The sequence below is a fragment of the Sprattus sprattus genome (assembly GCF_963457725.1).
Source record: "Sprattus sprattus genome assembly, chromosome: 13".
NCBI classification, from domain to species: Eukaryota; Metazoa; Chordata; class Actinopteri; order Clupeiformes; family Clupeidae; genus Sprattus; species Sprattus sprattus.
Window position 1 is genome coordinate 15,719,548 of NC_137911.1, and position 27,619 is coordinate 15,747,166.

The 27,619-nt window shown below is 39.8% G+C and overlaps 3 protein-coding genes across 3 annotated transcripts; all 3 read right to left on the reverse strand.

The window, feature by feature from the left end:
• Nucleotides 1–504: 504 nt before the first annotated feature.
• LOC308374415 (cathepsin L-like) lies at nucleotides 505–12,396 on the reverse strand (the record flags this gene model as incomplete). Its single annotated transcript, XM_080850192.1, has 8 exons — nucleotides 505–522; nucleotides 8,688–8,790; nucleotides 8,905–9,010; nucleotides 9,190–9,393; nucleotides 9,682–9,793; nucleotides 10,030–10,260; nucleotides 11,966–12,108; nucleotides 12,297–12,396. The coding sequence occupies 8 exons, from the start codon at nucleotides 12,394–12,396 to the stop codon at nucleotides 505–507; spliced, it is 1,017 nt and encodes a 338-aa protein (XP_080706318.1).
• A 5,675-nt stretch (nucleotides 12,397–18,071) lies between these two features.
• LOC308374416 (cathepsin L-like peptidase) lies at nucleotides 18,072–20,487 on the reverse strand (the record flags this gene model as incomplete). The annotated part of the gene is made up of 7 exons (XM_080850193.1): nucleotides 18,072–18,171; nucleotides 18,312–18,417; nucleotides 18,623–18,788; nucleotides 19,267–19,458; nucleotides 19,720–19,926; nucleotides 20,070–20,212; nucleotides 20,388–20,487. The coding sequence occupies 7 exons, from the start codon at nucleotides 20,485–20,487 to the stop codon at nucleotides 18,072–18,074; spliced, it is 1,014 nt and encodes a 337-aa protein (XP_080706319.1).
• A 1,883-nt stretch (nucleotides 20,488–22,370) lies between these two features.
• Nucleotides 22,371–27,189, reverse strand: LOC308373943 (digestive cysteine proteinase 1-like; the record flags this gene model as incomplete). The annotated part of the gene is made up of 7 exons (XM_080849618.1): nucleotides 22,371–22,470; nucleotides 22,583–22,688; nucleotides 22,901–23,063; nucleotides 26,100–26,291; nucleotides 26,433–26,639; nucleotides 26,754–26,896; nucleotides 27,090–27,189. The coding sequence occupies 7 exons, from the start codon at nucleotides 27,187–27,189 to the stop codon at nucleotides 22,371–22,373; spliced, it is 1,011 nt and encodes a 336-aa protein (XP_080705744.1).
• Between the last annotated feature and the right edge of the window lie 430 nt (nucleotides 27,190–27,619).

The following is a 27,619-nucleotide window of genomic DNA, read 5'->3' on the forward strand; positions in this document are numbered from 1 at the left end:
CTTGCTGCTGCACCCTGGTGGTCAGACTGCTGCCTTGCAGCTGATGTGAAAAGAACTTTGTGATGTTGTGTACCCGTCCATGCAATTTTAAATCCATGTTTACAGTACTTTAATGACAAATGAAATGTTTCATGTTAAGGTGATAAAATATTTAAGTTAAATATTTATTTAATTTACAAAACTGTAGATTAACATTTTCATTGTGATTCAACAATTCTTAGTACACTACACCACTTAAATGCATGGTTAAATGTCAAGAAATGTTTAATGTTTAATGAAATGTTTAAAAGCATATAGATAAGCCTACACACCTGTAGCAGTAATACATTTGAAAATGTAATAAAATGAAACTGGTATGATTGCTAAAGTACTGACACTGTTGCGAGTGTTAGGAAAATAATTCCCAAAAACTTGAAAGTGAGTTCACTTGTCTAGCACAATGTCTGTTTAAATAATAATGAATCAGAATAGAATGGCATCGTGATCAGCATTCAGCAGCTGTTGTTAGTCTCTGTTGGACCTCTGTGAGAAAAACAAAGAAGTGAACAGAGTTTGTCATATAGACAGCAATCAGCTCCTCCTTGTGTAGAAGAACATTTAGTGCCTTTATTCACCCTATCCCACAAATAATCTCTCACCAACAGACTCTTATGAGGAATGTTCATGTTTATGTTTGCACATTAATGTGCTAATGAATTATTCTGGAAATAGTTAATCTTCTTGTCCCTTCTCCCATTACCATGTTATGAAGCAATCTAACTAGTTTAATAACATTCTGAAAGGTCATGACAGTCATCTCTCATTCCTTTCTGATTTCAGAATTTGATGTTTTTTCTTCCAAGGTACTCTATATGATGATAATACTGTCTTTTTCTTTATATCTTTCTTTCTTGCTTGATGCATGCTCATGCTAGTTATGAAAGTAGAGAAATATTGTCTGAGTGTACGATACCAGGCACTGAGAGCAAAAAATGAATGGCAGCCCATTGTGAGCGCTATAGCCTCATGACCACTTAACAACGCTGCTAATAATCTGGAGATGAGAACTAAAGAACTAAAAAAGAAAGAAAGAATGAGAGAAAGAAAGAAGAAAGAAAGAAAGAAAGGTGAATGCACATTCATTAATCAAGCTGAATGAACATGTCCTCTATCGGTCTGGTGTGGTGCCAGTACTGTCTCCTCTGTCTCTTACTTTCACACTCACTCAGCTAAATAATTGTTTTTAACTCTACTGATTATTGTACAATATCTATGGAACAACACACCCATACAGCCAGTTAGTCAAACCAGTCAACATTTGGCCACACATTGGACCATTATGGCCACAAGATGACGCCAACGAGCACCATCACACCCCCTGCCTCATATACAGACAGTAGGATAACCTTACACTGTAAAAAAACAACCTAATTTTACAATTAATAACTCTACATTTTTACAGTGGTTTTCTGTTTTGTGAAATTGTATACAAAACTATGTATAATAATGGAGGTTAACTATAAATTAAAAACACGACTGCTATTTTAAGGATAATGCCAATAATGACAAATTACATGGATTTCAATTTTTTTTACAGAAAATAACTGTATTATTTATACATAATTTTTCCATTTTTCTAAAATACATGCAAATGTAAATAAAATTACACTGATAATCTGAAATTAAATATGTAGCTCATTATATTAAGGTTTATTTACATACTAACAATGTATCATGTTTCTATGTAAATTTACAGTGAATTCCTCAAAAATTCAGCAAACCCATTTTCATTAACCTGTTAGAACCTTGATGTTTTTTGGCAAATTCTACCTAAAATTCCATGCCCAAATGTAAAGGCCTACTTTTGAGTCTTAAGTATAGTATGATGGCAAATTTCAATTTGATGTTACAGAGTACCCCTCAAGCTATGATAAAATACCTTTAGAGTACCATATATGTTATCTCAAATTTTAGAAAGATGTTGATAACCTTCCCAAAATATAGGCGCCCCCTAATTCTTTTTCCTTTTGCATCTAGATTACTGTGGATTTAAGTGGGAAAATGAATTGAAATGGCCAGTTATGTCATAAAATTGTGTGCCCCCAAGGGTATGCCATCACCTGAACAAATGGAACTGATATCTCATCTCAATCAAAAGTTAGAAGATAAATAATCGGTGATCTCTCCATATACTCTTCCGTGACTTTTGCTGCTTTCTGATTCTACCAGACTCTATTTCAATCTTCTCGTCATCCAACGGTTGAAGCTCTTTCAATGCTGCTGTTACCCCATAAAAACAATCTTTTTGGGGGCTGATTCACTGTTTTATTTTTAGAAGCCATGATGATGTAGAATAAATGTGTTTCGTTGTACAACTGCATTTCGTTATAGAACTGTCTAAAACTTGCGTGGCTAAACGGCAAAACAAATGCACGTGAATTACTGATTACATCCCACCTTCTCTGTTGTGCACTAGGATATCTTTGCATCTCATTGGTCTACAGTCATGATTGACACATGTGTGGACCAGTCAAGGAAAGTATTAGTTTATGTTTTTCACGCACAGACTTAGCAGAGTTTACCATAGCAACCATGGACATATGATAGCAACAAAATAGTCTTGGGTGCGCGCATTGTGTCAGACTGACAGGTCAGTCAACCTATGATATTAGTTACAGGTTCCCGAATCTTGCTGGCTGATTGGGTTATCCTGATAAGATAAGACTCTGTAAAAGGTCGGGATAGCCTTCACGCTTAGAGAGCAAGATGTTACTCATAAGAGGACTCAGGAGATTGAAGATGTTAGAAAGATGGGTATTTTTATTAACCCAAATAAGGCACAAAGGCAGTAAAAACACTGACAATACTAAATCAATATAAAAAATACAGTTTTCACTAAGGACAAATGCATGGCATTAAAGCCACCAACAAATAAGCAATTCACAGACCACATGCATAAAAAGGACCATTAACTGGACAGTGAGAGTTCGTAAGGCTTGCGCCTTATTAAACACGATCACTCTCACTACGAAACAAAACAAAAGCAAATAAAAGGACCAAGGTAACTAGCCCATCGTGAGAGCTCCAAGGACTTACGTCCTATTAAACTGGCAACTTTCCTGAACAAAGAAAAAAGGTAAGTTTAAGTAGCCTTGACAAGCACCTTGAATTGGCTCATACCAATCATTGATTTCAGGTGTGTCAATCAGCAAGGCACCAACACCTGTGGCTCACAGCAGCCATACCTAAACAATCAAACTCCCAATCAACTAGGAAACACAGACTACACATGGTAGCAATTAGGCTTGGTGCCGGCATAGCCGACACATAATAAAGCAGCCAAATCTCATTAAACATAAACTCCATATATCGCGCCATCTTCACAACACAAACTTAGACACTAAACACCGGTTGACAAACGGTATGAAATATGACAATATGATGTATGATTGTTAAACTAAATAAACAGAACATTTCAGAGACAAGACATTGAATGTGTGCTGATTTTAACTGAACAAAGACATGAACATCAAACATGTAACACACACACACACCAAAACACCTTCACCCAGTCCACAAAAGCAGCAGCCTACAGGCTGCAGTGGTGGGTCACACAGGTGCCCCGTCACAGACTCACTTTGTTCATTCGATTAAAATCAAGCCACCCCTGAACTAAACACCACTATACATATTTGGGACCCATTCTAACGGCATCGGCAAGCCTGGTCTAGTCACACAAGAGCATTGTCCAAATTCCCTAATGCTGAATGGGCACTAAATCCAACAGACCCACTCCAAAATCTTGTGGAAAGACTTCCTATAAGAGAGGCAGCTGTTATAGAGTAGTTTTGGAATGAGATGTGCGTGAAACTCATATATGTGTGATGATCAGGTGTCCCAATACTTTTGACCTGACCTAACCTTGGATCTGGCTGGCCCAGAGCAATGCAGAACAATAAAGACGAGACAAGGGGGAAATTACTTTGCAATGGACTGACTCACTCCATGTAGTTTAATATGAGTCTGAAGTCAAATGTTTTAACTTTTGTGGGTAGAGGCTATTGTGACGCTCCTGCTGAGCTCCGCTCCGGCCACGCCCCCTTCAATCACACAAGCACATACACCTGTTTCACTGTCACTCATGCTCTCAGCTGCATGTCATCAGTATCATTCACCATCCCAGCTGCACTGCATTCAGGTCCCCAATCACATGATCACACACACCTGATTCACTCCTATATATAACCTGCACTCCACTCACTCCGTGTTTGGTCTCGTCGCTACAAGGGTGAAACCTTTGCCCAAGTCTTCTAGATCTGTGGCCCACTCTACGTCCCTGGGATTCCGCCTTCCGGCCACCGGCAACTACAACCCCATTGTCAGCTGGCTTCCAGCCCAGCAAGCTCTCTGTCCGTGGGCGTCCAGCCCCGCAAGCTCCCTGTCTGCTGGCTTCCGAGTCAGCCAGTTCGGTGCCGGCAGACTTTCAGGATTGCATTATCCAGAGTGACTGTCTTGTCCGGCCTGTAGCCGTGTACCTCTGTTCTTTACCCTTGCGCACAGTAGCCAGAGTGAGACTCTGTGCGATCTTTAGTTCATGTTCCTAGATCTTTGTGTTAGAACTCTGTCTGTTAACCCTTTCGTGGATTTGTATACTCTGTTTGTGTCCTGTTCCCCGTCTGTACTCCATCAATAAACTCTGCATCACCTGAAACTCTTCAATCACAAACCCTGCAAGTCAATGTTTGAAATAATTGTCTTCCAAAATAAAACCATCATTTTACAATCTTGAGCATGTGTCAGCACTTTATTGAATGTGTTTGATCATAAAAATGTAGGAGCAATCTGGAAAATGACAGTTTCTCTGCTAAATGTGAATTGCCGTCACTTAATTGAAGGTGTTTCATTGTAATAAATGAGGGAAAATCTGTAAAATACCAGTGTTTCTCAAAACTGTTAGGGCTGCCACTTTATTGAAGGTGTTTAATCTCAATTAAGGAAGCCTGACTTAATGAATGGTGTTTGCTCGTTATAAATTAGGAAGAATCTGTAAAATAACAGTATTTTTTGCTGAACTTGTAGTACTGTCACTTTATTGAAAGTGTTCGATATAAATAATAAAAAAATCTGTAAAATAACAGTTTTTCTCTGCTGAACTGTTAGGGCTGCCACTTTATTGAAGATTTTTAATCTTAATTAAAGAAGCCTGACTTAATGAATGGTGTTTGTTCGTAATAAATTAGGAAGAATCTGTAAAATAACAGCATTTTTTGCTAAACTTGTAGTACTGTCACCTTATTGAAAGTGTTCGATATTAATAATAGATACAAAAATCTGTAAAATAACAGTTTTTCTCTGCTGAACTGTTAGGGCTGCCACTTTATTGAAGGTTTTTAATCTTAAATATCGAGGAAAACATTGTAAAATAACAGTGTTTCTCTGCTATACTTTTAGTACCCTAACTTAATAAAAGGTGTTTGCTCGTAATAAATTAGGAAGAATCTGTACAATAACAGTTTTTCTCTGCTAAACTGTTAGGGCTGTAACTTTATTAATGGTGTTTGATTGTATTAATTGAGGAAAAATCTATAAAAAAAACTGTTTTTCTCTGCAAATCCTTAAATGGAAATATCTGTAAATATAGGGTTTTTGCACTTTATTTGAATTAGGATGTTTTACTTTAATTTTGCGGTTTTTGTTTGGCAGCCGTAGCTGCCAGTAATTTACTGTTTTTTTACAGATTTTTTTTTTTACAGTGTACTACACAGATGCGTTCAGCAATAGGTCACCCAGTGCTTTGACTGAGGGTTATCTCTCTAGCCTCTGGCCCTCCACCTGTTTTTCAGCCCTCCTTGGCTCTCTATTGGCTGCAATGGAGATCAGATCTGAACACATCCAATAAGCACAACTTAGGAGCCTTTTATGTATTAAGGCATTTAGTATGTGTTGCTTTCTAATAGACAGTATTAAATACTGGCAGAGCTGGGATGGCTGAAATTTTAACTTTTTTTTTTTGCTTTGTTCACCAACTACTTAAAAGTATCACATGCTGAATGTAACCGCTGAATGCTATTTTATAAGTTAGGGTGGGTTACAGATCACAATTGCTTGTAATGAAATTATTCCTTACCTGTTTGAGCTATATTTTTATAATTCATCTTCACTTGCTTATAAAGGGAAGCAAAACCTTCTCTCAAGTTGTGTGTTATATATATATATATATACTGTATATATATACTGTACTGTATCTATAAAATTAATCAGCAATGAATGCCCCATATATTTGGACCTTGGTATTTATTAAAACTGTGTGTGCAGCCATGGGCCTATTTTCTCTTAGCTTCAGTGGGTTCTGACGGCTTAGTGCCACGGCTAGCAGAACTAATTCTGGAGTCAGCAGAGTAAAAAAGCTCATACGATCAATTTGAAAAACGTGTTAAACAGACACGTTAACCAGTTTCTGGTGTGTTCAATCAAATATTTGATCCCCTCTAAAACACACAACATACTCATGGTTGCCTGCAGAGCGAGATAAACACAGCAGTGTACCTGTTAGGTGAACATTCACTCAAGTTACCTCAGGGCCCTATTTGGCTTAGCTCGCTAAGCGGTTTAGCAAGCTAATTTCCAGGCTAAAATAAAAAATGCCCCTCTTTTTGGTTCGGCCAAGCAACTTTTGATAAATCACCATAGTAACATATCAATAAGCACTAACCTGCTCAAGCACAGGCTAGCCTAAATGTGTAGCTAGATAAGCTTGACACACGGAGGGATCCCATTGACCAAGGAGTCATTTTAGATAGTTTGATTAGCGTAGGGAGAGAGTTCTTTGCAATCACCAAGATCCATTATTCCATCATGATAAGTTCTTGTATGAGCGCTACAGATTCATCGGACAAGGAATAATTAACTTACGAGACCTTCTTGAGTAATTTATTTTAAACACCACAGTCGAACTTTTTGCGAGTGGTACATTTTTGTAGTGACAGAGATGCGGAGAACAAATCACTCATAATTATATGACAGTGTTATTAGTACACCATAGCATATCATTAATGCAGAAAATGATTAAGGTGGACTCATGATAAGAATAGAGAGAAATACACACACTCTACGTATTTTCACTGCTTCAATTTATTGAAATTGTTATTAATACATTTACATTTAGTAATTTATTCAAAGCGACTTGCAAGGAAAGAAATGTAAAATTACACCGATGTTGGGAGTGAGGGGAATCGAAATAGCAATCTTGCAGTTTCTAATCGGCAACGTAGACCTCTGTCCCAAACCACACTTGACATTTCGCATTTAAACATAGAAATCAGCCAAAAGACATCCTCACACAACGCTTCTTGCCTTGCTCTCACAGCGGTGGCGTTGTTGAATTTTGCCATGATCCTGTTCATCTCCTGCTCGCCAGAAAAAAAGAGCCATTTTCTTTGAGTTTATAACCATTATACCGTTAGAAGAGCATGGTTTTGGTGATCGACCTTTCCTGCCTTTTGAAGTAGGAGGTGAACGCGCAATTTAGCTGTAGCTATGTAGCAAGAGGGGAAATATTACTGTTGTTATATTATAATATTACTGTGCTGCCAATAGTTGACAAAAAGGTATTGCTGTATGAGTTAATCAGCTTACTTAATGTACCTACTGAATGGGTCGCCTTAATCATTATCAAAAAATGTGCCCCCCCAGAGAGTTTTTTCAGGAGCCGCCACTGGTAGCAATGTCAGTTATCAGACAGTGTTAAACATCGGTCATTCTGTTAAGCAATCAAAATGCTAAGTTTGATAATGGATTAACAACCAATATGCCGAGTTAATTAATGGATTAACATGACGCCGCTATCGCTCGGCCGATACGTTAAAGCCTCAGTTTTATATTTTCCGGCATGACCTCACTCTCGGTTAGTAAGTACACTGTAAAAAAAAAATCTGTAAAAAAACAGTAAATTACTGGCAGCTACGGCTGCCAAACAAAAACCGCAAAATTAAAGTAAAACATCCTAATTCAAATAAAGTGCAAAAACCCTATATTTACAGATATTTCCATTTAAGGATTTGCAGAGAAAAACTGTTTTTTTTATAGATTTTTCCTCAATTAATACAATCAAACACCATTAATAAAGTTACAGCCCTAACAGTTTAGCAGAGAAAAACTGTTATTGTACAGATTCTTCCTAATTTATTACGAGCAAACACCTTTTATTAAGTTAGGGTACTAAAAGTATAGCAGAGAAACACTGTTATTTTACAATGTTTTCCTCGATATTTAAGATTAAAAACCTTCAATAAAGTGGCAGCCCTAACAGTTCAGCAGAGAAAAACTGTTATTTTACAGATTTTTGTATCTATTATTAATATCGAACACTTTCAATAAGGTGACAGTACTACAAGTTTAGCAAAAAATGCTGTTATTTTACAGATTCTTCCTAATTTATTACGAACAAACACCATTCATTAAGTCAGGCTTCTTTAATTAAGATAAACTGATCATTTTGAAGTGGTCTCTTAATTTTTTCCGCGGCTGTATATAAACATCACACTACATCAGAAGTCATCTATGCTGTATTTTGGTTAATTACATGGCTGCAGGGAGAGGAGACTGGACACCACGTAACAAACAACGTTTCAACATCATAACCACTATGCTAGATCACATGGAATACAAAGCCTGACATGACTTAGACGATATACATATAGTATGCGTACATATACACAATCAGTGAATGTCACTTCAGACTCAATGCCACACTGGTTGCCCTGATTCCTGGACATCTTGATGTAGCCTTCCTCTCCCCAAGAAATGCCCAAGCTATACAAAACATTCAGAGTTAAGTCTCTCACCACAACTCTCCAGGTGTTTATTCAATACACCATTAGATAGATAGACGGATCTTATTTGAGTTACTATGTGATGTCAGCATACCTGCACTTCACCAACCAGTAGTCTTGACCACGTTCAGTTCCATAGCCCACCACCAAGAAAGCAGCATGGTATTTACTGCTACTGCAGTCAGGGTCAGAGAAGACACCTTCGAAAAAATTAAACACTAAATTAACCAATAAGTCATTTTTCCTATCTATCCAACTAAATATCCTACCATTCTTCTCCTACATCCAATCAATCTATTAATCAATCAGTCAATCGATCAATCAATGCCTGTGTAGAGGTCTGCAATTAACAGTACCATCCGTGTAGGAGACAACCCACCAGATTCGTAGAACAGGAACAGGGATCCAACATTGATGCTCACAGACATGGGTCCCATATTGGCCACAAACCACTGTAGTGCAGATTCATCACCACTGGGCATCACATCAAAATATCCACTGCAGTTGGCACCAACAGCAGAGGGGTCGAAGCGGCAGGATCCATCCTGATAGATATTGAAATGAGGACCATAAGAACATGCTTCTGTTGCAAATTTTCCCATGGTCAACAATCACCAGGTCTACAATAAATTAAAAAACTGCATTTCTTGTGAGTTAATTTACATCATTGCATTTAGGGAATCAAACTCATGACAACCATTTTAAGCAATAGGATTCCCCCATTCATTTTTCCCTCAGTGGTTTGTCTCTTCTTATAATATTTCTGAAGAGGCTGATTTGAATAGTTTACAGTTTTCTTCATAGGGGTAATAGGCCTCTGTATCTATCCCCCCGTTATCAATGACATACTGAAATGATGGATCGATCCAACCTCCTTCGCAGCCTTCGTTTCCATAGGACCCAGAGCAGTCCACCAGCTGCTGTACACTCAGAGAGGGGAGGTACCCATAGTTTATGCAGGTGTGGGACTCCAGCGCACCTGTCTGAAATGCATGGTAATATGACAGATTATGTCCAGACAAATGCACCTTCATGCACATACTGTATATACACAGACACATACCAGACACACACACTCACACACACACACTCACACACACACACACACACACACACACACACACACACACACACACACACACACACACACACACACACACACACACACACACACACACACACACACACACACACAAATATTCCTCTTTCAGTAACTAACCATGCTGAAAGCCCAGCTGGATGAGCATTCCAGCCCCATGTCTTTAACAGGTGTAACACAGTCATGATCCCGCCAATTCAGAGAGTCAGGCAGCTTAGCAGCGCCCCCTTTAGGTGTGGAGGTCATTGTGCCTCGGTGGGGCATGGCTTTGGTCTCATTGGAGGGGATCATGCTTCTGAGGAGGCAGTGGCGTGTCCAGAAATTTTTGATAGGGGTGGCACCAGTGGGGCACTTACGTATGCAGGGGTGGCATGAAGTGTGAGCAGGAGCGCCAGCGCAGACATTTTTCTCACATGCATAAGTGGAACCGTGGTTACCATAGTTAAAACAGCAATACTAACACGTTGCAATGTGCGATATGCAAGGGTGTCAGTGGTGGGGACAATAACCAAGCTTGAATGTGGTTTGAAAAGTGCTGGGTACCCTTATGTAAGCTATTCATCCATTCAACGTTGCATTACAATATGCTCTACAGTGTATTGTCAGGTGTTGAAAATCCCATTCGAACAATAAAAAAAATGATAATCTCGTGGTTGACAACAGCACCAGCTTGCTTATTTTACCAGATCATAACGGTCTCAATTTAAGACATACCGTTAGCTAGGCTAGCTGTAGGGATCGTTACCTCATCTGTGAATAGCAAGCTCACATTTGGCAAGTCAACGCCACATCTTACCTTATCACTGTCACCAGTCGGTGGTTTTCCAAATTAAATGCAGGCTAGAGTAATTTATATTTAATAACACCTAAAACAAAATTAGACTGACGGAAGAGATTTGACAGAGGCAGCCACGAGCTTTGCCTCATCCGTGTTAAGGTCGGATTTGACTTCTCCGTACAGCACGATTTTGGGCTTTTTTAAACTCTGGCATCAACAGACAGCCTACTACATGCACTCGCTCACACAAGTCCCGTTAAAAGTACAACCGCGCACGAGAGGGAGATAAGCATATTGAAATTAAATTATTCACATTGCAAGAACGGAATGAAATAGCCTACACATTACACATGATAGGCATCTGCTATGCCCAAATAAAAGTCACATTGTATGCTACACCAGAAGAAGCACAACAAAAGGGTCTTACCATTGAAGAGATTTTTTTTCTTGTAAACTTGAAGTCCACATATACGCAAGCACGGGATTTTTCAATATGTTGCAATCATTTTTCGAAACCTCCACTAAAAAACACTTGTTTTAGGCACTTGTCTCATACAACTTTAACTGTGATGTGTTTTCCTTTTATTTCACAACTTATTTATTGTATAATTCACGATAGCAGTTGCCCCTTCTAAACATTAGGATACACATCGTATCGTCTCGTCACATGATCAAATCGAGATTTGACATTGGACAACAACACAACAATTACCCAGAAATCATCATTGAAAATCTGAATATGACGAAAATACCGAAGAAAATAACAACGTTTTCATGTAATTGAATCGTTTTTTAATAGTGTTTATAGTGTAAGATAAGCATATAATTTTGTTATAGATTGCTATTGTTTCTCCCACAAAAAATTACCACCATGATAGAGACAATTTTGCCCTTTTAGGTGTATATATACCATTCAAATTATTAACACCTGTAGCAATGGGTAATCGCGGAAAACCGCAATGTAATTATTCATCTTCCCCTCTTCCGCCTGCTATTGTACTCGTGCGCGCATACGGCATAATTTACATACTAATATTGGGGTGGCACTTGGGGTGGCCAATCAGATTTCAGGGGTGGCCCGTGCCACCCTGGGCCACTCCCTGAACACGCCACTGTGAGGAGGACAGACTCACTGTCCTGTAAAAGAAGAAGAATTGTTTCTTGTAAACGTAAAACGCTTCAAGCACCGATAAACACACCACAGTGAAGAGGACAACCATACTGAATAAACCTAGCAATTCTGTCATGAGTTACTCTGTGACTGCTAGACCCTCATACCATGTCAGAGAACTGGTTCATGCCCATGCGGTAGGTCTTGATGCCCTGATCAGCCAGGATGTTGTGGGTCACGACCCTGCGGCGGGTGGAGAGCCAGATGTTTTTACGATGGGCCTCCTCCTCAAGTGAGCTATAGGATTTCTCTGTAGCACAAATAGGACAAATATGGAGGGAGAAACATCACTGCCTTTTTCTCGGGAAACGTTTTATGCAGAAGGACAGTTTTCTGGTGTATTTTGTTTAACAAATGATTGCACTTTTTGTAATATGAAGTCTTCAATGACCTATTGATAACAAGAATATATAATAAAAAAAGTTTGAGTCTCCTCACCAAACTTGAGTTTCCATCCGTGGAACTCCAGGTCCTCCAGAGAGAGAATGGCACAGCTCACCATTGCCAGAGAGGCAGCTGCAATGATCAGCAACCTCATGCTGCCACACACAAGAACAACATGCTGAATTTCAGATAGTTTACATTCTCAAGCACAGCTGGTATATGTGTTTATTAGAGAGTTTGAATATTTCTTACCTGTTTGAGAGTTCCCTGTAAAATCCTATGGATGATGATGAGAAGCAGTTTGACAGATAAGTGTTTAAACACTGACTCTTCTGCCCTTAGGTGAAGGAAGCAGATGCAGATGCTCTTTTAAGCTCTCCTTCATCAGCTTTGTCCACGTGACCTCAAGGTTCCTGTTCTGGTTCTCAATTAGTTCCTGTTCTGGCTGAGATGACCACTCTTCACAGGGACAGTTTACACCAGCATTTCTTAAGTAAGGTTAAGGGTAATGTAGGATGACCATATTTGAGTTTGAGAAAAAGAGGACACTTCGTCGCGCGGGAGGGGGCTCGGTAGTGTATAGCCTACAGATGACATGCAGATGTCATGTGCTGTTGTAAACAATGCAACTACTCACTACTTGCATTGTTTACAACAGCACATGACATTTGTGATGTGCTGTTGTAAACGATGCAACGAGTCACAAGTTACATGGTTTACAACAGAACATGACATCTTCATCTGGAAAAGATACTAGTTACTAGTTGAAGCGGCAAGGTGCTCAGTGTTGCCAGATTGGAAATGGCAAAGTATCGTACCAAATGCTAAAAATGATCGTCTTTGGAGGATCATTATCATGCATCTGGCAACACTTGGAGGGCGGTCAAACAATGACAGTTCTCTCTAAAGTCAGAGCTCATAAGACATGTCCAGGTAAAAGAGTACGTCATGGTCACCCTAGGTAAGGTTACCAGATCTCTGAAATGAAAGCAGGGGCCAGTTCCAGTTAAAGTATCCAATGTTTTTATTTATAAAATAAAAAAGGGGAAAGTTCCAGTTTCATGTATTTTTACCGCGGTACCTGTTGTCCTGTAATAAACTATGATGAAGGCCAAGTCATATTCCATATCTCCAGGTGGTAAACACACCCTTGGGCTGGCTCTAGTTCTGGAGAGACCAAGGCCGCTGCTCTGGCTGAAAAAGTGATGCAATGACAACAATTATGCACTAGCCTACATCCGAGTTAGTCATATGCCTATACAAATCCGCTACCTATCACCTGGTAGTACGATTCCTAAATCATGTAAGCCTGCTCCTGTTTTAATCCATGGGTTGCCTCCTGCCTTGAAAAGATGTTTGTGGTTATGTTGTGGATTCACTTGACACTTCTGGTCGAGTTTTACATTTTCAGTGTTATGGTTCGTAACATGGAATCATATGTCCAGTGCATTGTATTATATATTACCTACATTAGTTTAATAAGACTTATATATCAAGTAGGCTAGTCAAATACAAAAAAATAAGACTCAAGAAGAACATACTAAGATCTTTGTACAGTTCTGCAGTTTTCTGACCTACAGTGCCTGACAAAAGTCTTGTCACCTATCCAAGTTGTAGGCACAACAGATGATAACTTGACTTGTAGTTGATCAATTGGAATCAGAAATGGCTTCTATGAAAGGCGAAGGCCTTTAGATTATGCTTATTATACCAACATAAAGTTGTGTATCATTAATTGAGTTTTATCATGTAATAAGGACAGACAGGTCAGATTGGGTTTGGACAAAAGTCTCGTTGCATACACAAAAATATTTTTTTAAATTTTTAATTTTACTTTGATAACACAAAAATGCTACAATAACATCAGAGCATAAAGTCATGGTGCCTTGGAAAAAACAAATAATATTGTGTATGACTCCCATGAGCTTGGAGGACTGCATCCATATGTCTCGGCAATTACTCAAATAACTAATTGATGATGTATGGAATGGCAAAGAAAGCAGTCTTGCAGGACTGGTTTCATCTTCCAAGCCTCCTCCTCCATCCTACTTCAGACATGCTCAATAATGTTCTTGTCTGGTGATGGGCTAGCCAATCCCGGAGCACCTTGACTTTCTTTGGTTTCAGGAACTTTGATGTGGAGGCTGAAGTATGAGAAGGAGCGTCATCCTGCTGAAGAATGTACATTCTCTTGTGGTTTGGGATGTAATAGGCAGCAATAATCTCTTGATACTTCAGGCTGTTGATGTTGCCATCCACTCTGCACACCCATACTGGTTGTAACCCCAAACCATTTTTTTGCCAAAACGATAGACAGTGGAAAAGTGTCAGAAGGTTGATTTTTTTTCTGATGAATCATCCATTAAACTGCATTACGATCGCTACGAATACTGCAGAAGACCTGTTGGAACCCGCATGGACCCAAGATTCACCCAGAGAACAGTCAAGTTTGGTGGAGGAAAAATCATGGTTTGTATGGGGGTGTGCAAAAGATCTGCAGAGAGGATGGCAACATCAGCACTCCTGAAATATCAAGGAATTCTTGATGGCGATTACATTCCAAACCACAGGAGACGGCAAATTCTTCAGCAGGATGGCGCTTCTTCTCATATTTCGGCCTCCACATCAAAGTGGATGCAGTATGGATGCAGTCCTCCAAGCTCATCTGAGTCATATATGATATTGTTTTTTTTCCCCAGGGCACCATGACTTTATGCTCTGATGCTATTGTAGCATTCTTGTGTTATCAAAGTAAAATTCAAAATTAAAAAAAATATTTTTGTGTATGCGACAAGACTTTTGTCCAAACCCAATCTGACCTGTCGGTCCTTATTACATGATAAAACTCAATTAATGATACACAACTTTATGTTGGTATAATAAGCATAATCTAGAGGCCTTTGCCTTTCATATGAGCTATTTCTGGTTCCAATTGATCAACTACAAGTCAAGTTATTATCTGTTGTTCCTACAACTTGGATAAGTGACATGACTTTTTTCAGGCATTGTATATCTGAGGGTGAATGTACAGCCCTTGTAGAGGAGAGTCCTGCATGGAATGATTTATTTTGACAATTTTGACAAATGTTGGTGGACTGTATCGCAAAATTCAGCATAGTTTGCCATCATGGACTTCTGGTAAATGATCAGAATGGCTAAGGAAGTGGAGATTCGATGTCAGCATTGGTGATTTGTGTGTTTGCGATAGGAATCACATGGCTTTCATGTAATCATTAGGCTAAGGGGAAGCAGAGTTAGCATGCATGTAATCACTCAGTGTTGCATGTGTAGACATTGGATTATCGCATATGAACCTTCTATATACGTATGAGGAGTACAACTTTATTTTCTGATTTGTCAACGCTCACAAGTCTGAAAGGTTTTGTCCGATAATTCCCTTACTGTTACACAATATGAAAATGTTTTCTTTACATAGTTCAATACCTACTATATCCACATCCTGACTATGAACACTCTTAGGGTCTGATTTACTAACAGGATTGCGCCCATTTCTGGCGTAAAATAGCGGTCGTAAACATAAAACGGTATTTACTAAGGGGGCGCATTTGAGTAGAGTCGCATATTAACGCTTTGAGGGTGTGTACCTGCCAACAGGTGGGATGGCACGGAGACGTGGGTGGTGACGTAGGCGTGAAGCGCACTTTAATGGGAGGAGTGCGCCTAATGATGTATTGCGTGGTATTTACTAAACTTCCTGGCAAGCGCACGTCTCTGATTTGCGCGCTAATTCTCCGCCTCATAAAAGCACGTCTTAACCAGGAAGCGCATTTCCATTGAGTCTGAAAACGTTGATATGGCAGCAGTGATAAGAGCAAGGCGAAGAAAGAAGACAGAGACAGGGCACAGAAATATTTTTTTCAACTCGTATAACACATTTTCAGTTAAGCGAACCATAAATCAGTAGACGGTACAGGTTAACCAGCCACGCAATACTTCAATTACTGGACCAGATCAGAGACGAAATCGAACCCTCCACCCTGCGATCACATTCCATTCCATCAGTTGTTAAACTCAGGACAACATTACAAATATTGGAATCGGATCATTTCAAACAGTTATAGCATCAGCAGTTGGTATATCTCAGCACACAGTGCCCAGCGCAGAGTAAGCACACAGTGCCCAGCGCAGATGTGGTTTGATAAATACCACGGAAAATGCGCAAAAACTGTGCGTTAATGTGCGATCGCAGATTAAGCAGCACTCGCATGTTAGTAAATCAGGCCCTTAATGTGAGTCCTGTTCCTGTTCCTGTTCCTGTTCCTGTTCCTGTTCCTGTTCCTGTTCCTGTTCCTGTTTCTGTTTTGGTTTCTGTTCCTGTAACAAACATATTACACAAGCCTAGACTGGGATCTTGTAAGACTATAGATGACTACAGAAAGACCAAACTTATATTTTGTGGTGGCACGGTTAGCTGTCCATGTGACTTGAATAATGAATAACATGGGTTAAATTCCATTATGTGAAGAGGGTTTTGGTTTTTATTTGTTTATTTGTTGTTCTCAGTTTTGCAAAGCCAGCTAATATCCCGAAATAGGTTATCGCCATCAGGCGTAAAAAAAAAAACCTTCATATTTAATGCTGTCAAGTTATATATTTATAATGATTGCTTCTAACTTATTTAATGACCATCACCCAATCTTAGCCATTCCAAACACAGTCTTTATATAGTGATTGCCGACGAAGACCATGGTTGCGATCAAAAAAGTGTGGCCTTATCAAAGTAGCATCATTATTTGAATACCATTATTATCTGAGATATGCAGAAAAGTGTGGTTCCTGCTCAACTGTTTTTCACCAGCCAGTAGTCTTGGCCATCTTCAGTTCCGTAGCCAACATAGCATGATTCAGCCTTGTTCTGCTGCAGGATGGCTCATCATAGACACCTTTGCAAATCAATTAGTGAGATGGACAGTCAATCAGCCAATCTATACTATCTATACTATTATTAATGCAGACACATAGACAGACAGACAGACAGGCAGAGAGACGCTGTGCATAGATAGATAGATAGATAGATAGGTTGTTAAAGCCTTTAAATCAGTCAATCTATCATTCCACAAATAAACCAATCATTTAACCAATCAATCCATCTCTCACTTCAAAATGTGATCAGACCTTTATCATTTCAATATGACCTTTAGTGACAAAAAATGTACAACAACATAGGGTGTGGTTTGGTCAAACAAGGGTGGACTTTTCAAAGCAGTGAAACTATGTCACATTTGTTTGATTCAAAATTTGTGCTGGAATGCAATGAAACTCATTGGCGTACTGAGTGGGTTTTCCATAAAACAGATCTATGCAATACAAGGTTCATGTATCCCTTTTAAATTTTGAATTTTAATTTTGTTGAAATGTATTTCAGCAAGCCATTAACAGGGGTACAAGCCTATGAAGAGCATTTATTAATTCATGGGGAATTCCACACGGCCAGCAACAGTAAACCTCACACCATTATTCATGTGTTAAGGAAGCTACATTGAAAACATTTTAGAATAATCAACGTTTCCCTATACTATCAGTTCCCCATATAACATAAGCCAGATACAAATTTGACAGACAAAAGCTTTAATTTTTATATTTATGTTATGTATGTTATGTAATAATTGCTTTTCTGTTATGATAACAAATATCACGTGGACTAGTCGTTGAACAATGTACATCATCTTCACGTGTCTCAGACTTACCCAAAGACATTCTCATAACCAGAATCTAAATTATTCTTCCAGTGTATTCAGTGGGTTTCTCCTCTTGTGATTTGACAACACGACAACAACCTCCAAGATGCAAATCCTTATCTGCTCACCATCAGAGCTTAGGATAGAAGGCATAGGAAGCAATGCCACACTGGTTGTCCCGATTCCGGGACATCTTGATGTAGCCTTCCTCTCCCCAAGAAGCACTCCAGCTATACAAACCAATATAAGACAGCAAATATTATTGCCACCGGTTTATTACAGTAACAGGTTTATTACAGTAACACAGGAATGAAGCACTCCATCTTGTATGGATGATTGAAATATGCGGATTAGTGTGGTTCCTGCTCACCTGTTTTTCACCAGCCAGTAGTCTTGGCCATCTTCAGTTCCGTAGCCCACCACCAACATTGCATGATTCAGTCTAGTTCTGCTGCAGGATGGCTCATCATAGACACCTTTGCAAATCAGTCAATTAGTGAGATGGACAGTCAGTCAGTCAGTCTATCACCAATCAATCTATTACTACTATTTCTATCACAGACAGACAGGTAGATAGATACTATGCATAGATAGTCGATAGGTTGTCAAAGCCTTTACATCAGTCAGACCTTTACCATTTCAATATGATCTACATGGACAAAAATGTACCCCAGAACCCACCAGACTCATAGGACCGGAAGTCCCGCTCAGCATCAATGGCCACAGACACGGGCCCCTCATGGGCCACAGCCTCCTCAAGGGCAGATTCATCTCCTGGAGGTCTCACCTTGGTGTATGTCTTACATAAGGCGCCAACATCAGAGCGTTTGAAGCGACAATTGTCATCCTGAGAGGCATTTATATTTGTGTCATTAGCACATTGTCCTGTCTTAAGATTGTCTGCACTTGCACTGTCTATGAAAAAATATTTAGCTGTGAAAAGAATAGCATTACTTACTAAAATAATACAATTACTTTTAAAACTTTTACATGTTTATAATGTATTGTTTATCCAAACCTACTCACACTTCAGACAAGGTATACTTTTCATTAGTATAGGACCCTGATTTAGGGAAATGCATGTTAATGAACAGTTGAAGAGATACGCGGGATTAGAGAGATGGGCATTATTCTGTATTGGCTCTTCATCAGCATTTTACTTAATTGTTTTTCTTACTCAAACAGATGGATACTACAGAGTTGGATAGACTGAAAATCAACTTCGATCTCACCTTACCTACAGCTGTCCAAAATAACACAGCCATCTACATTACGTCTGTCTATAGAAGAGGATTGTCTAAGTGTCCAAGTTAAATGTAAAGCACCTCTGCCTGATAAGGATATGAGTCCTCAGTGTCCACTCCTCCACTCTCGATGACGTACAGATAGGCCCGGTCTATGTAGCCTCCATTGCAGCCCTGGTTTCCATAGGACCCAGAGCAGTCAACCAGCTGCTGTTCACTCAGAGAGGGGAGACGTCCATATTTGATACAGGTGTGAGACTCCAGTGCACCTGTCTGAAGAAGAACAGACAAGACAGACTCTGAGCTGTTGAGGCATTGTATAAATAATCAGGTACATTTCCTCTTTACACAAACACAGTTGGAGTGGCTCATTCAATAGTGCAAGCGCTAAAAAACCCAAGGTCATGGGTTCAGTACCCAAGGAACATTCATACTGATGGTAATGTATATCTGCACTGGATAAAGTTGTCTCAGCATGAATAAATGTAAGCTCACACACATACAAACTGTGACTCCTCTATGCCTGTAACCTACTGTACTGAATGCCCAGCAGGATCCACAGTGCTGGGTCTGGTCTTTGACGGGGGTCACACACGCCTTTTTTCTCCAGTCCACCGAGTCAGGAAGTTTAGCGCCCCCTTTCTGTCTGGAGTTGTTTATACCTCGCTGGTCCAAAGTTTTGGTGTCGTTGGAAAGGAATGTGCTTCTGAGGAGGACAGTGTTACGGTATTCCTCATTGTCCTGTAAAAGAAGAAGAAAACTGTTTGGAAAACACTCCAAAAGATAGGAATATACTACATGGAATGTAGTGTTAAGGTAGATGTTGCCTTGGTAGGCATTTTTTGTCATGTGCATTACATTCTACAATTAGTCAGTGATCCTACCATGTCAGAGAACTGGTTCATGCCCATGCGGTAGGTCTTGATGCCCTGATCAGCCAGGATGTTGTGGGCCAGGACCCTGAGGCGGGTTGAGAGCCAGGTAAGTTTGCGCTGGGCCTCCTCCTTAGGGGAACTGTAGGACTTACCTATGGGGTAAACACAAGGAGAGAAACATCACAGTCTTTCTTTGTAGTTTTGTGTGTCTACAAGTAACAACAAGCAGTAATTAGGAACAAATGCTGTGACAACCAATTACACCTAATTAATTGTAATTTCCATGTCGTACTATAGAGAATAGAAAAGTAACGAGAGTCCCCTTGCCAAACTTGAGTTTCCATGCGTTGAACTCCAGGTCCTCCAGAGAGAGGCTGGCACAGCTCACCACTGCCAGAGAGGCAGCTGCAATGATCAGCAACCTCATGCTGCCACAGAATAACACCTTCAGCAACGAGAGTTTAAACTTTCCTGTAATTTATCACAACATTATATGAATCTGTGCATGGGTGTGTGTAAGAGAGAGAAAATCTGAAACCCTTTACCTTTTTGAGAGTAAAACGTTCTGTAGACAATGAGGTGTGGTTAGATTGACAAAGGAGCAAACTTACTTCCTCCTCTACCTAGAGAAAAGAGAAGCTCTAAATCATCTGCATTCACGTGACCACAACTTTCAGTTCTGGAGGGAAGATCCAACAGTGCCAGAAAGGGCTGAAATGACCATATAAGTTGATATCTCCTCCTCCTCTGCTTACGTTTTGGTAAAGATATAATAGGCAACACTGTATGTCAGGTTTTTATGTGTACTTGATACGTGATCAATGTACAGATCATTACAATTTATACTTGGTGTTTTGCTAAGGGTAAGGTTTAGAGTTTGGGTTCGCAACATACAGTGTATGTAAACAATATATACATATCATTTATTATGTTAAATTATAACAGCTTATTGAAATACATTCATTTTAGAGCACATTTTGGGAAGCGGTTCCATGTTCTGATGTCAACATGAGCAAGAATTTATGGCTGAAAAAATCATGAGATACAAAACAAAACACAAATTCATGTTCTGAAGATGATATTTTTATTTAGGTAAAATATATAAACATCACCTTAAATCATAAGTCATCTATGCTGTATTTTGGTCAATTGTATACATGGCTGCATGAAGAGGAAACTGGACGCCACGTATCAAACATGTGAGCACTGTGGTTTTGTATGTGGTGCTGAGATCACATGGAATACATAGCCTGACATGAAAAAGACAAGGATATACTTTAAGTCAGCATTTGTGACGATATTCATATATTTGTACAGATATACAATCAGTGAATGTCTAACCCTCAGGGAAGACCTCTCAGCTGAGAAAAACTGTGCTAGGACAGGTGAAGAAAGACTTTTATCACAAATCTCATGATTTTCTTCATGTCAAATATGAATAAGATAAGTGTGAAGTTTATCTAGAAGAACCTTATCTAGTATCTGGCTCCCCTCAACATTAGATCAGCTGGTAGGTTAGATAATGATATTTAACTCCCAATGATGTCAGTCATTGAAATTACAGATAATTTGCAGATCAAATATCAGGGTCACATATTGCTTCCATAACAGGCTACAGACCTAGAGAAAAGCTATTGCTAAGTTATGGGAAAACTTCTTTTACTACATGTTTACTACACTACACGTCTTTTAAAACATTTTCAGACAACATCATTTGAGAGCTGAAATTTGAAGATATAAATGATAAATTATAACAGTAACCATACTCTGGTCTAATTAACTATCTTGTCTTGTTTTGTTTTGGTCTCTCTTGTCCAAGGGCGTCTAATGTCTAATTGAGGCAAGATGAAAGTTGACATTTGTTATTTTCATTTGCATAGTAAGACAAGATCAGTGAGGTTTCTTGTCGTATTGTCGTCTTGTTGTCTCTGATTGACCTCTGTGGGATAACCAGACAGTGAAATATTAGGATTGTCACAGAAGACTCTCACTATGAGCCGCCACCTAATACTTTTTTTTTGCCGCCACCTAATACTTTTCAAGTGTTACTTATATGAAATAAAGAACATTTTATAAACTTTTGACTTGTTAGATTTTGGTGGCCTCATACTGAATTACTCATGTAATAGGCGCTATGTCCTACTTCCTTGGCCAGAAAAGTTTCATTGAAGGGAAGGAGTATAAATCTGGAAATTAAATCAATAATGTGTGCATTAAATCAATACTGTCCCTAATAACCTCTAAATATAACCTGGAGTGTTTCAAATCTTATGTGATCCGAGTCATACAGTACGTGTCACCAACTCACCATCAGACTGAAGGATAAGAGGCATAAGATGCAATGCCACACTGGTTGCCCTGATTCCTGGACATCTTGATGTAGCCTTCCTCTCCCCAGTAAACGCCCCAGCTATACAAATACATTCAAAAAAGACTGTCACCACTACTGTTCAGACGTTTATTTAGTGCACCACCATTAGATAGACAAATCTTATTTGAGTTATGATGTGATGTCAGCCTACCTGTTCTTCACCAACCAGTAATCTTGACCACCTTCAGTTCCATAGCCCACCACCAACACAGCATGGTTGACATAACTGCTACTGCAGTAAGGGTCATAGAAGACACCTTTGCAAAACAATTACGAAAAAACACTAAATGAAGCAATGAGTAATTCTGTGTATCCACTATCCAACTATATATCCCAACATTCTTCTCTCGGACTCATAGTGGTCCCTTTACATCCAGTCAATCAATCAATCAATCAATCAATCAATCAATCAATCAGTCAACTGATCAATAAATGCAAAAAAAGTACCATAGGTGTAAGAAAAACCCACCAGATCCATAGTTCTGGAAGTGTGCTGAATCAATGCTCACAGACACGGGTCCCATATTGGCCACGATCCACTGTAGTGCAGATTCATCACCTCTGGGCGTCACATCATAATATCCACTGCAGGTGGCACCAACACCAGAGGGATTGAAGCGGCATGATCCATCCTGATAGATATTGAAATGAGGGCCATTAGAACATGCTTCTGTCGCTACTTTTCCCATGGTCAACAATCACCAGGTCTAAAGTAAAATAAAACTACATTTCTTGATACCATCTCAGTACATACCGTACTGTTTCTTTCCTGTGTGTATACTGGCATGACATTATTCATCAAAGCATCAGTTGGAATATTTAAGTCTCAGGCCTTGTAATGAAGTTTGCACACCTAAACCTATGGTTAGATGTAAATGCTGAACAAGCACTGTATTTAAATTTAAATACTTTTTTAAAAAAGGATAAGCCAAAGCCATTTTTCAGTTCCCTCCTAGAGTCAAAGTACTGCACTTTGAGTCAATGTGTGTAAACGGCCAGCTGTGACCACAAGCATGGCTGCAATACAAACATGGCTGCAAAAAAGAGAAAGTATAATCAAAATGTGAGTATATTCTTAATCATGTAAGGATGGTCATCATGGCACAGTGATGGTTTGGAGAAGGCAGCCCAGTGATGGCTTTATACTTCCTCAGTACTGTCATTACTTCATCACATTCTGGGCCTCATTTATAAAACGTTGCGTAGAAACCATCCTACATTTTGTCTAAGACATTTCCTGAAATGAGCGTAAGTGAGATCCACAGTAAACAGACGTACACACAAAAAACACGTGTACTCCAATCCTTCGGTTATAAATCACAAATGGTCGTGAAATTGTGCGCAACTGAATCTCCGCCCTCAAAACGCCCCTATTTAATCTAATCAGCATATTATCAATGCACAAACAGAGCGCATCCTCAATGCACAAACTCTCTGTGACAGTGGCAAGCAAGAAAGAAACATGTAAACAGAAGAATTAAAGTGAGGCTGACATCGACGTTCTGCTGATGGAACAGCAGATGCAGGCCAAAACATCGTTAGAAAAGCCTGTCTGGTGGCGTAATGGCAAAAGCAAAGTATTTGACATGTAGAAGGCACGTCTCCGAAGCACCAGCGGCCGCAACTGTCGCACTGCTGCTCCAGCATCGGAGTCTCGCTGGCTATCGCCACCTTCCCTTAGGCATGCCTTTGCTGTGCTCCACTACCAACCGCGCACGGGCATGTGCTGTATTAAAGTGGTCTTCCTAGGCTGTTTGAGTGTGCGCAATCTGGATGAAAATACATTGGGAACCTTGTTTTACGCAGGAAATCCTCTTACACATTTTGCTTTTCCTGGGCACTGTATGGAAATCTAATACATTACGGGCATATAAAGTGATAATACTGCGAAGAACATCGGGCAAAATTCTGCTAAATGAATTCCAATTTCTCATCGGAACGTTCCTGTAGCCAGGAATCCAAGAACAGACAAAACCTGAACGTGTATGGCCTGGTTGCATCTGGTGCGCCTCTGTAGACGAGAGTCTATTTGGGCACAACGCTCTCGACAAGCTGTAGGCCTACCTGCTTATCAGCCATACATCATCCTGTGTCAAAAAGTGTGCGCGATCACGAAAAAACCCTTTCTCTCCTTATTGCGCAGTTGGCAATATCCTCTAACAACGCCAATGCAGCTATATCTCCTAATGAAAACTAAGCCACTATTAGACTTTCTATAGGCTATAGATTGAGCGAAATGTTTTACACTTGTGAAATAAAAACGGAATACCTATTAGACGTGAATCTCATTCATGTGTGAATTGTTCTAATAGTTTAATTGATTTTATTGAGCGAAACATAAGCCCTAATAGTGACGGTGGTGCACGATGATGATAATGAAACTGCGTGTCGGCGCTTTGAGTTCTAAATTCCTGCAGTACTCCAGTATTGCCACAAGGAAATGTACTTACACGAACTAAAACCAGACGTAGAGATACGTCCTTTTCTACGTCTAAGACGGTTTTTATAAATCTGTACTTAGACGTGGATTTGATCGCACGCACAGTCTAAGATCAATTCTGTGCGTAAGTACGTTTTATAAATGAGGCCCTCTGTCACATTTCAAATTGGCCTTAGATTTAGAATAGGCCAAAATAACACCACCATTAAAGTCATTTTTCTCGCCATTTGGCAGCCATCTTGGCAGCCATCTTGGCAACGCTTCCAGAGAGTTAGGCCCAATCTCAATACTTCCGCTTACCCCTTATCTTTCCCCTTACCCTTGAAATTGCGCGTTCATGTGAGAGCTAGTGGTGTCTCAATACCCAATTTGATTAAGATTAAGGGATAAGTTTGAGGGCTATGTACCCCTTGGTTTTAAGATTTTTGGAGAGCTCACTTGCTCCTCCAAGGGCAATCCCAGAGCACACAGCGAAACCAGCTCGGGAATTTTCAAAAAAACATGGCCGCTTGAAGCGAGGAATATTTTACATGAATAAAGCTATCTACACAACTTTTTATATGTTTATAATGACTCGGTTTGATCTGAAATGTTCTACACGAACGATGCATAGTATTGTAGGTCTTAACTGAAGCTTTCAAACGGTAGTTTTAGGGTACAATTAGCGCTTATACCACCACTCCATTGGCTTATATGGTAGCTTGCCAGCTAGATGCTACATATACTACATGTAAGTATTTTTGGCTTATAATTAATTTAAAAATGACGACAGTCTTGTTTCGTGCTCTACACAGTTGTAAACATATAGATTTGCAACCATGTTCTTCATTGAAACTTTTTTTAAATCGCTAGTTTCATAGCTCATACAATCACGCATGACGTACCCGAAACCGAGTGGCGTCTCATTTCATAGGGGAACGTTTTCAGCCCTTGGCCCTTACACTTGCAAGTGCTATGGTTAAGACAAAGACAAAGACAAAGCAAAAGGGGCAAGGGGAAGAATCGAGATTCGGCCTTATTCTGGGTTGTTAAAGATCAAACTCCCAGATGAATGAATGTGGAGAGACACATAACCCCACATACCACGGCCAAAGAGACTTTATAAGTACATAGCTACACAGTTACAGATCCACCATTTGAGTTTCCACTCATTGGTTTGTCTCTTTCTATAATATTTCTACTGCCTCATGATGCCTGCTGAAGAGATGATTTGAATAGTTTACAGTACCTTTCCCTCATAGGGGTAATAGTCCTCTGTCTCTATCCCCCCGTTATCAATGACATACTGAAATGATGGATCCATCCAGCCTCCTCCGCAGCCGTAGTTTCCATAGGACCCAGTGCAGTCCACCAGCTGCTGTTCACTCAGAGAGGGCAGGTACCCATAGTTTATGCAGGTGTGGGACTCCAGTGCACCTGTCTGAAATGCATGGTAATATGAGAAGGTAGATTATTTACACACAAATGCACACACACACACACACACACACACACACACACACACACACACACACACACACACACACACACACACAAAATGATTCCTCTTTCAGTAACTAACCGTGCTGAAGGCCCAGCAGGATCCACAGTTCCCCTGGTTTTTAACAGGTGTGACACAGCCATTATCCCTCCAGTCCACAGAGGCTGGCAGCTTAGCAGCGCCCCCTTTAGGTTTGGAGGTTATTGTGCCTCGGTGGGGCATGGCTTTGGTCTCATTGGAGGGGATCATGCTTCTGAGGAGGACAGTCTGACTGTATTCCTCACTGTTCTGTAAAAGAAGAGGAATTGTTTCTTTTAAAACATGCAAAACACCTTGAAACCCACCACAGTCAAGAAGACAGCCATATTGAATACACCTAGTAATTCAGCTAGACCCTCATACCATGTCAGAGAACTGGTTCATGCCCATGCGGTAGGTCTTGATGCCCTGATCAGCCAGGATGTTGTGGGTCACGACCCTGCGGCGGGTGGAGAGCCAGAGGTTTTTACGATGGGCCTCCTCCTCAAGTGAGCTATAGGATTTCTCTGCAGGACAAATAGGACAAACATGGAGAGAGAAACCTCAACATCCTTTTGTCAGGAAACGTTTTAGGCAGAAGGAAAGATATCCTGGTGTATTTTGTTAAATACATAATTTTACTTATTTTTTGTTATATGAAGACTTCACAGAAATATTGATTTCAAGAATATACAATGACATTTTTGTGAGCCTCCTCACCAAACTTGAGTTTCCATGCGTGGAACTCCAGATCCTCCAGAGAGAGGCTGGCACAGCTCACCACTGCCAGAGAGGCAGCTGCAATGATCAGCAACCTCATGCTGCCACACACAAGAACAAATAGGTTTTGACAATCACTGTCTCTGACTTTTTTAAATGGTGCAAAAAACACAGGATGTGTGTGTGTGTGTGTGTCATATGAACATATGAAAGTTGGACATCATTCTGCAAATGTCTGATATATTAATAGGCCAGTGTGTTGGCTATGAAGACTTACTGCATGCCCAGTCTGAGGGAAAAGAGCTGCCCCTTATAATCTTATAGACACTGTGTGGTGTCCTCGCTGGCTTTTGGTCAAATAGATTATTTCATTCTTTCTTTCAAAGATTTTGTGTAAAGGTACATAACCTTCATAGACAAGATTATCAATTCATTTATTATAAAATACATTACTTTATTTCCTTTTTTCCCTTTAAGTGATATGATGTCATCCTCTTTATTTGCAGTATATGTACTTACACACAGATGAG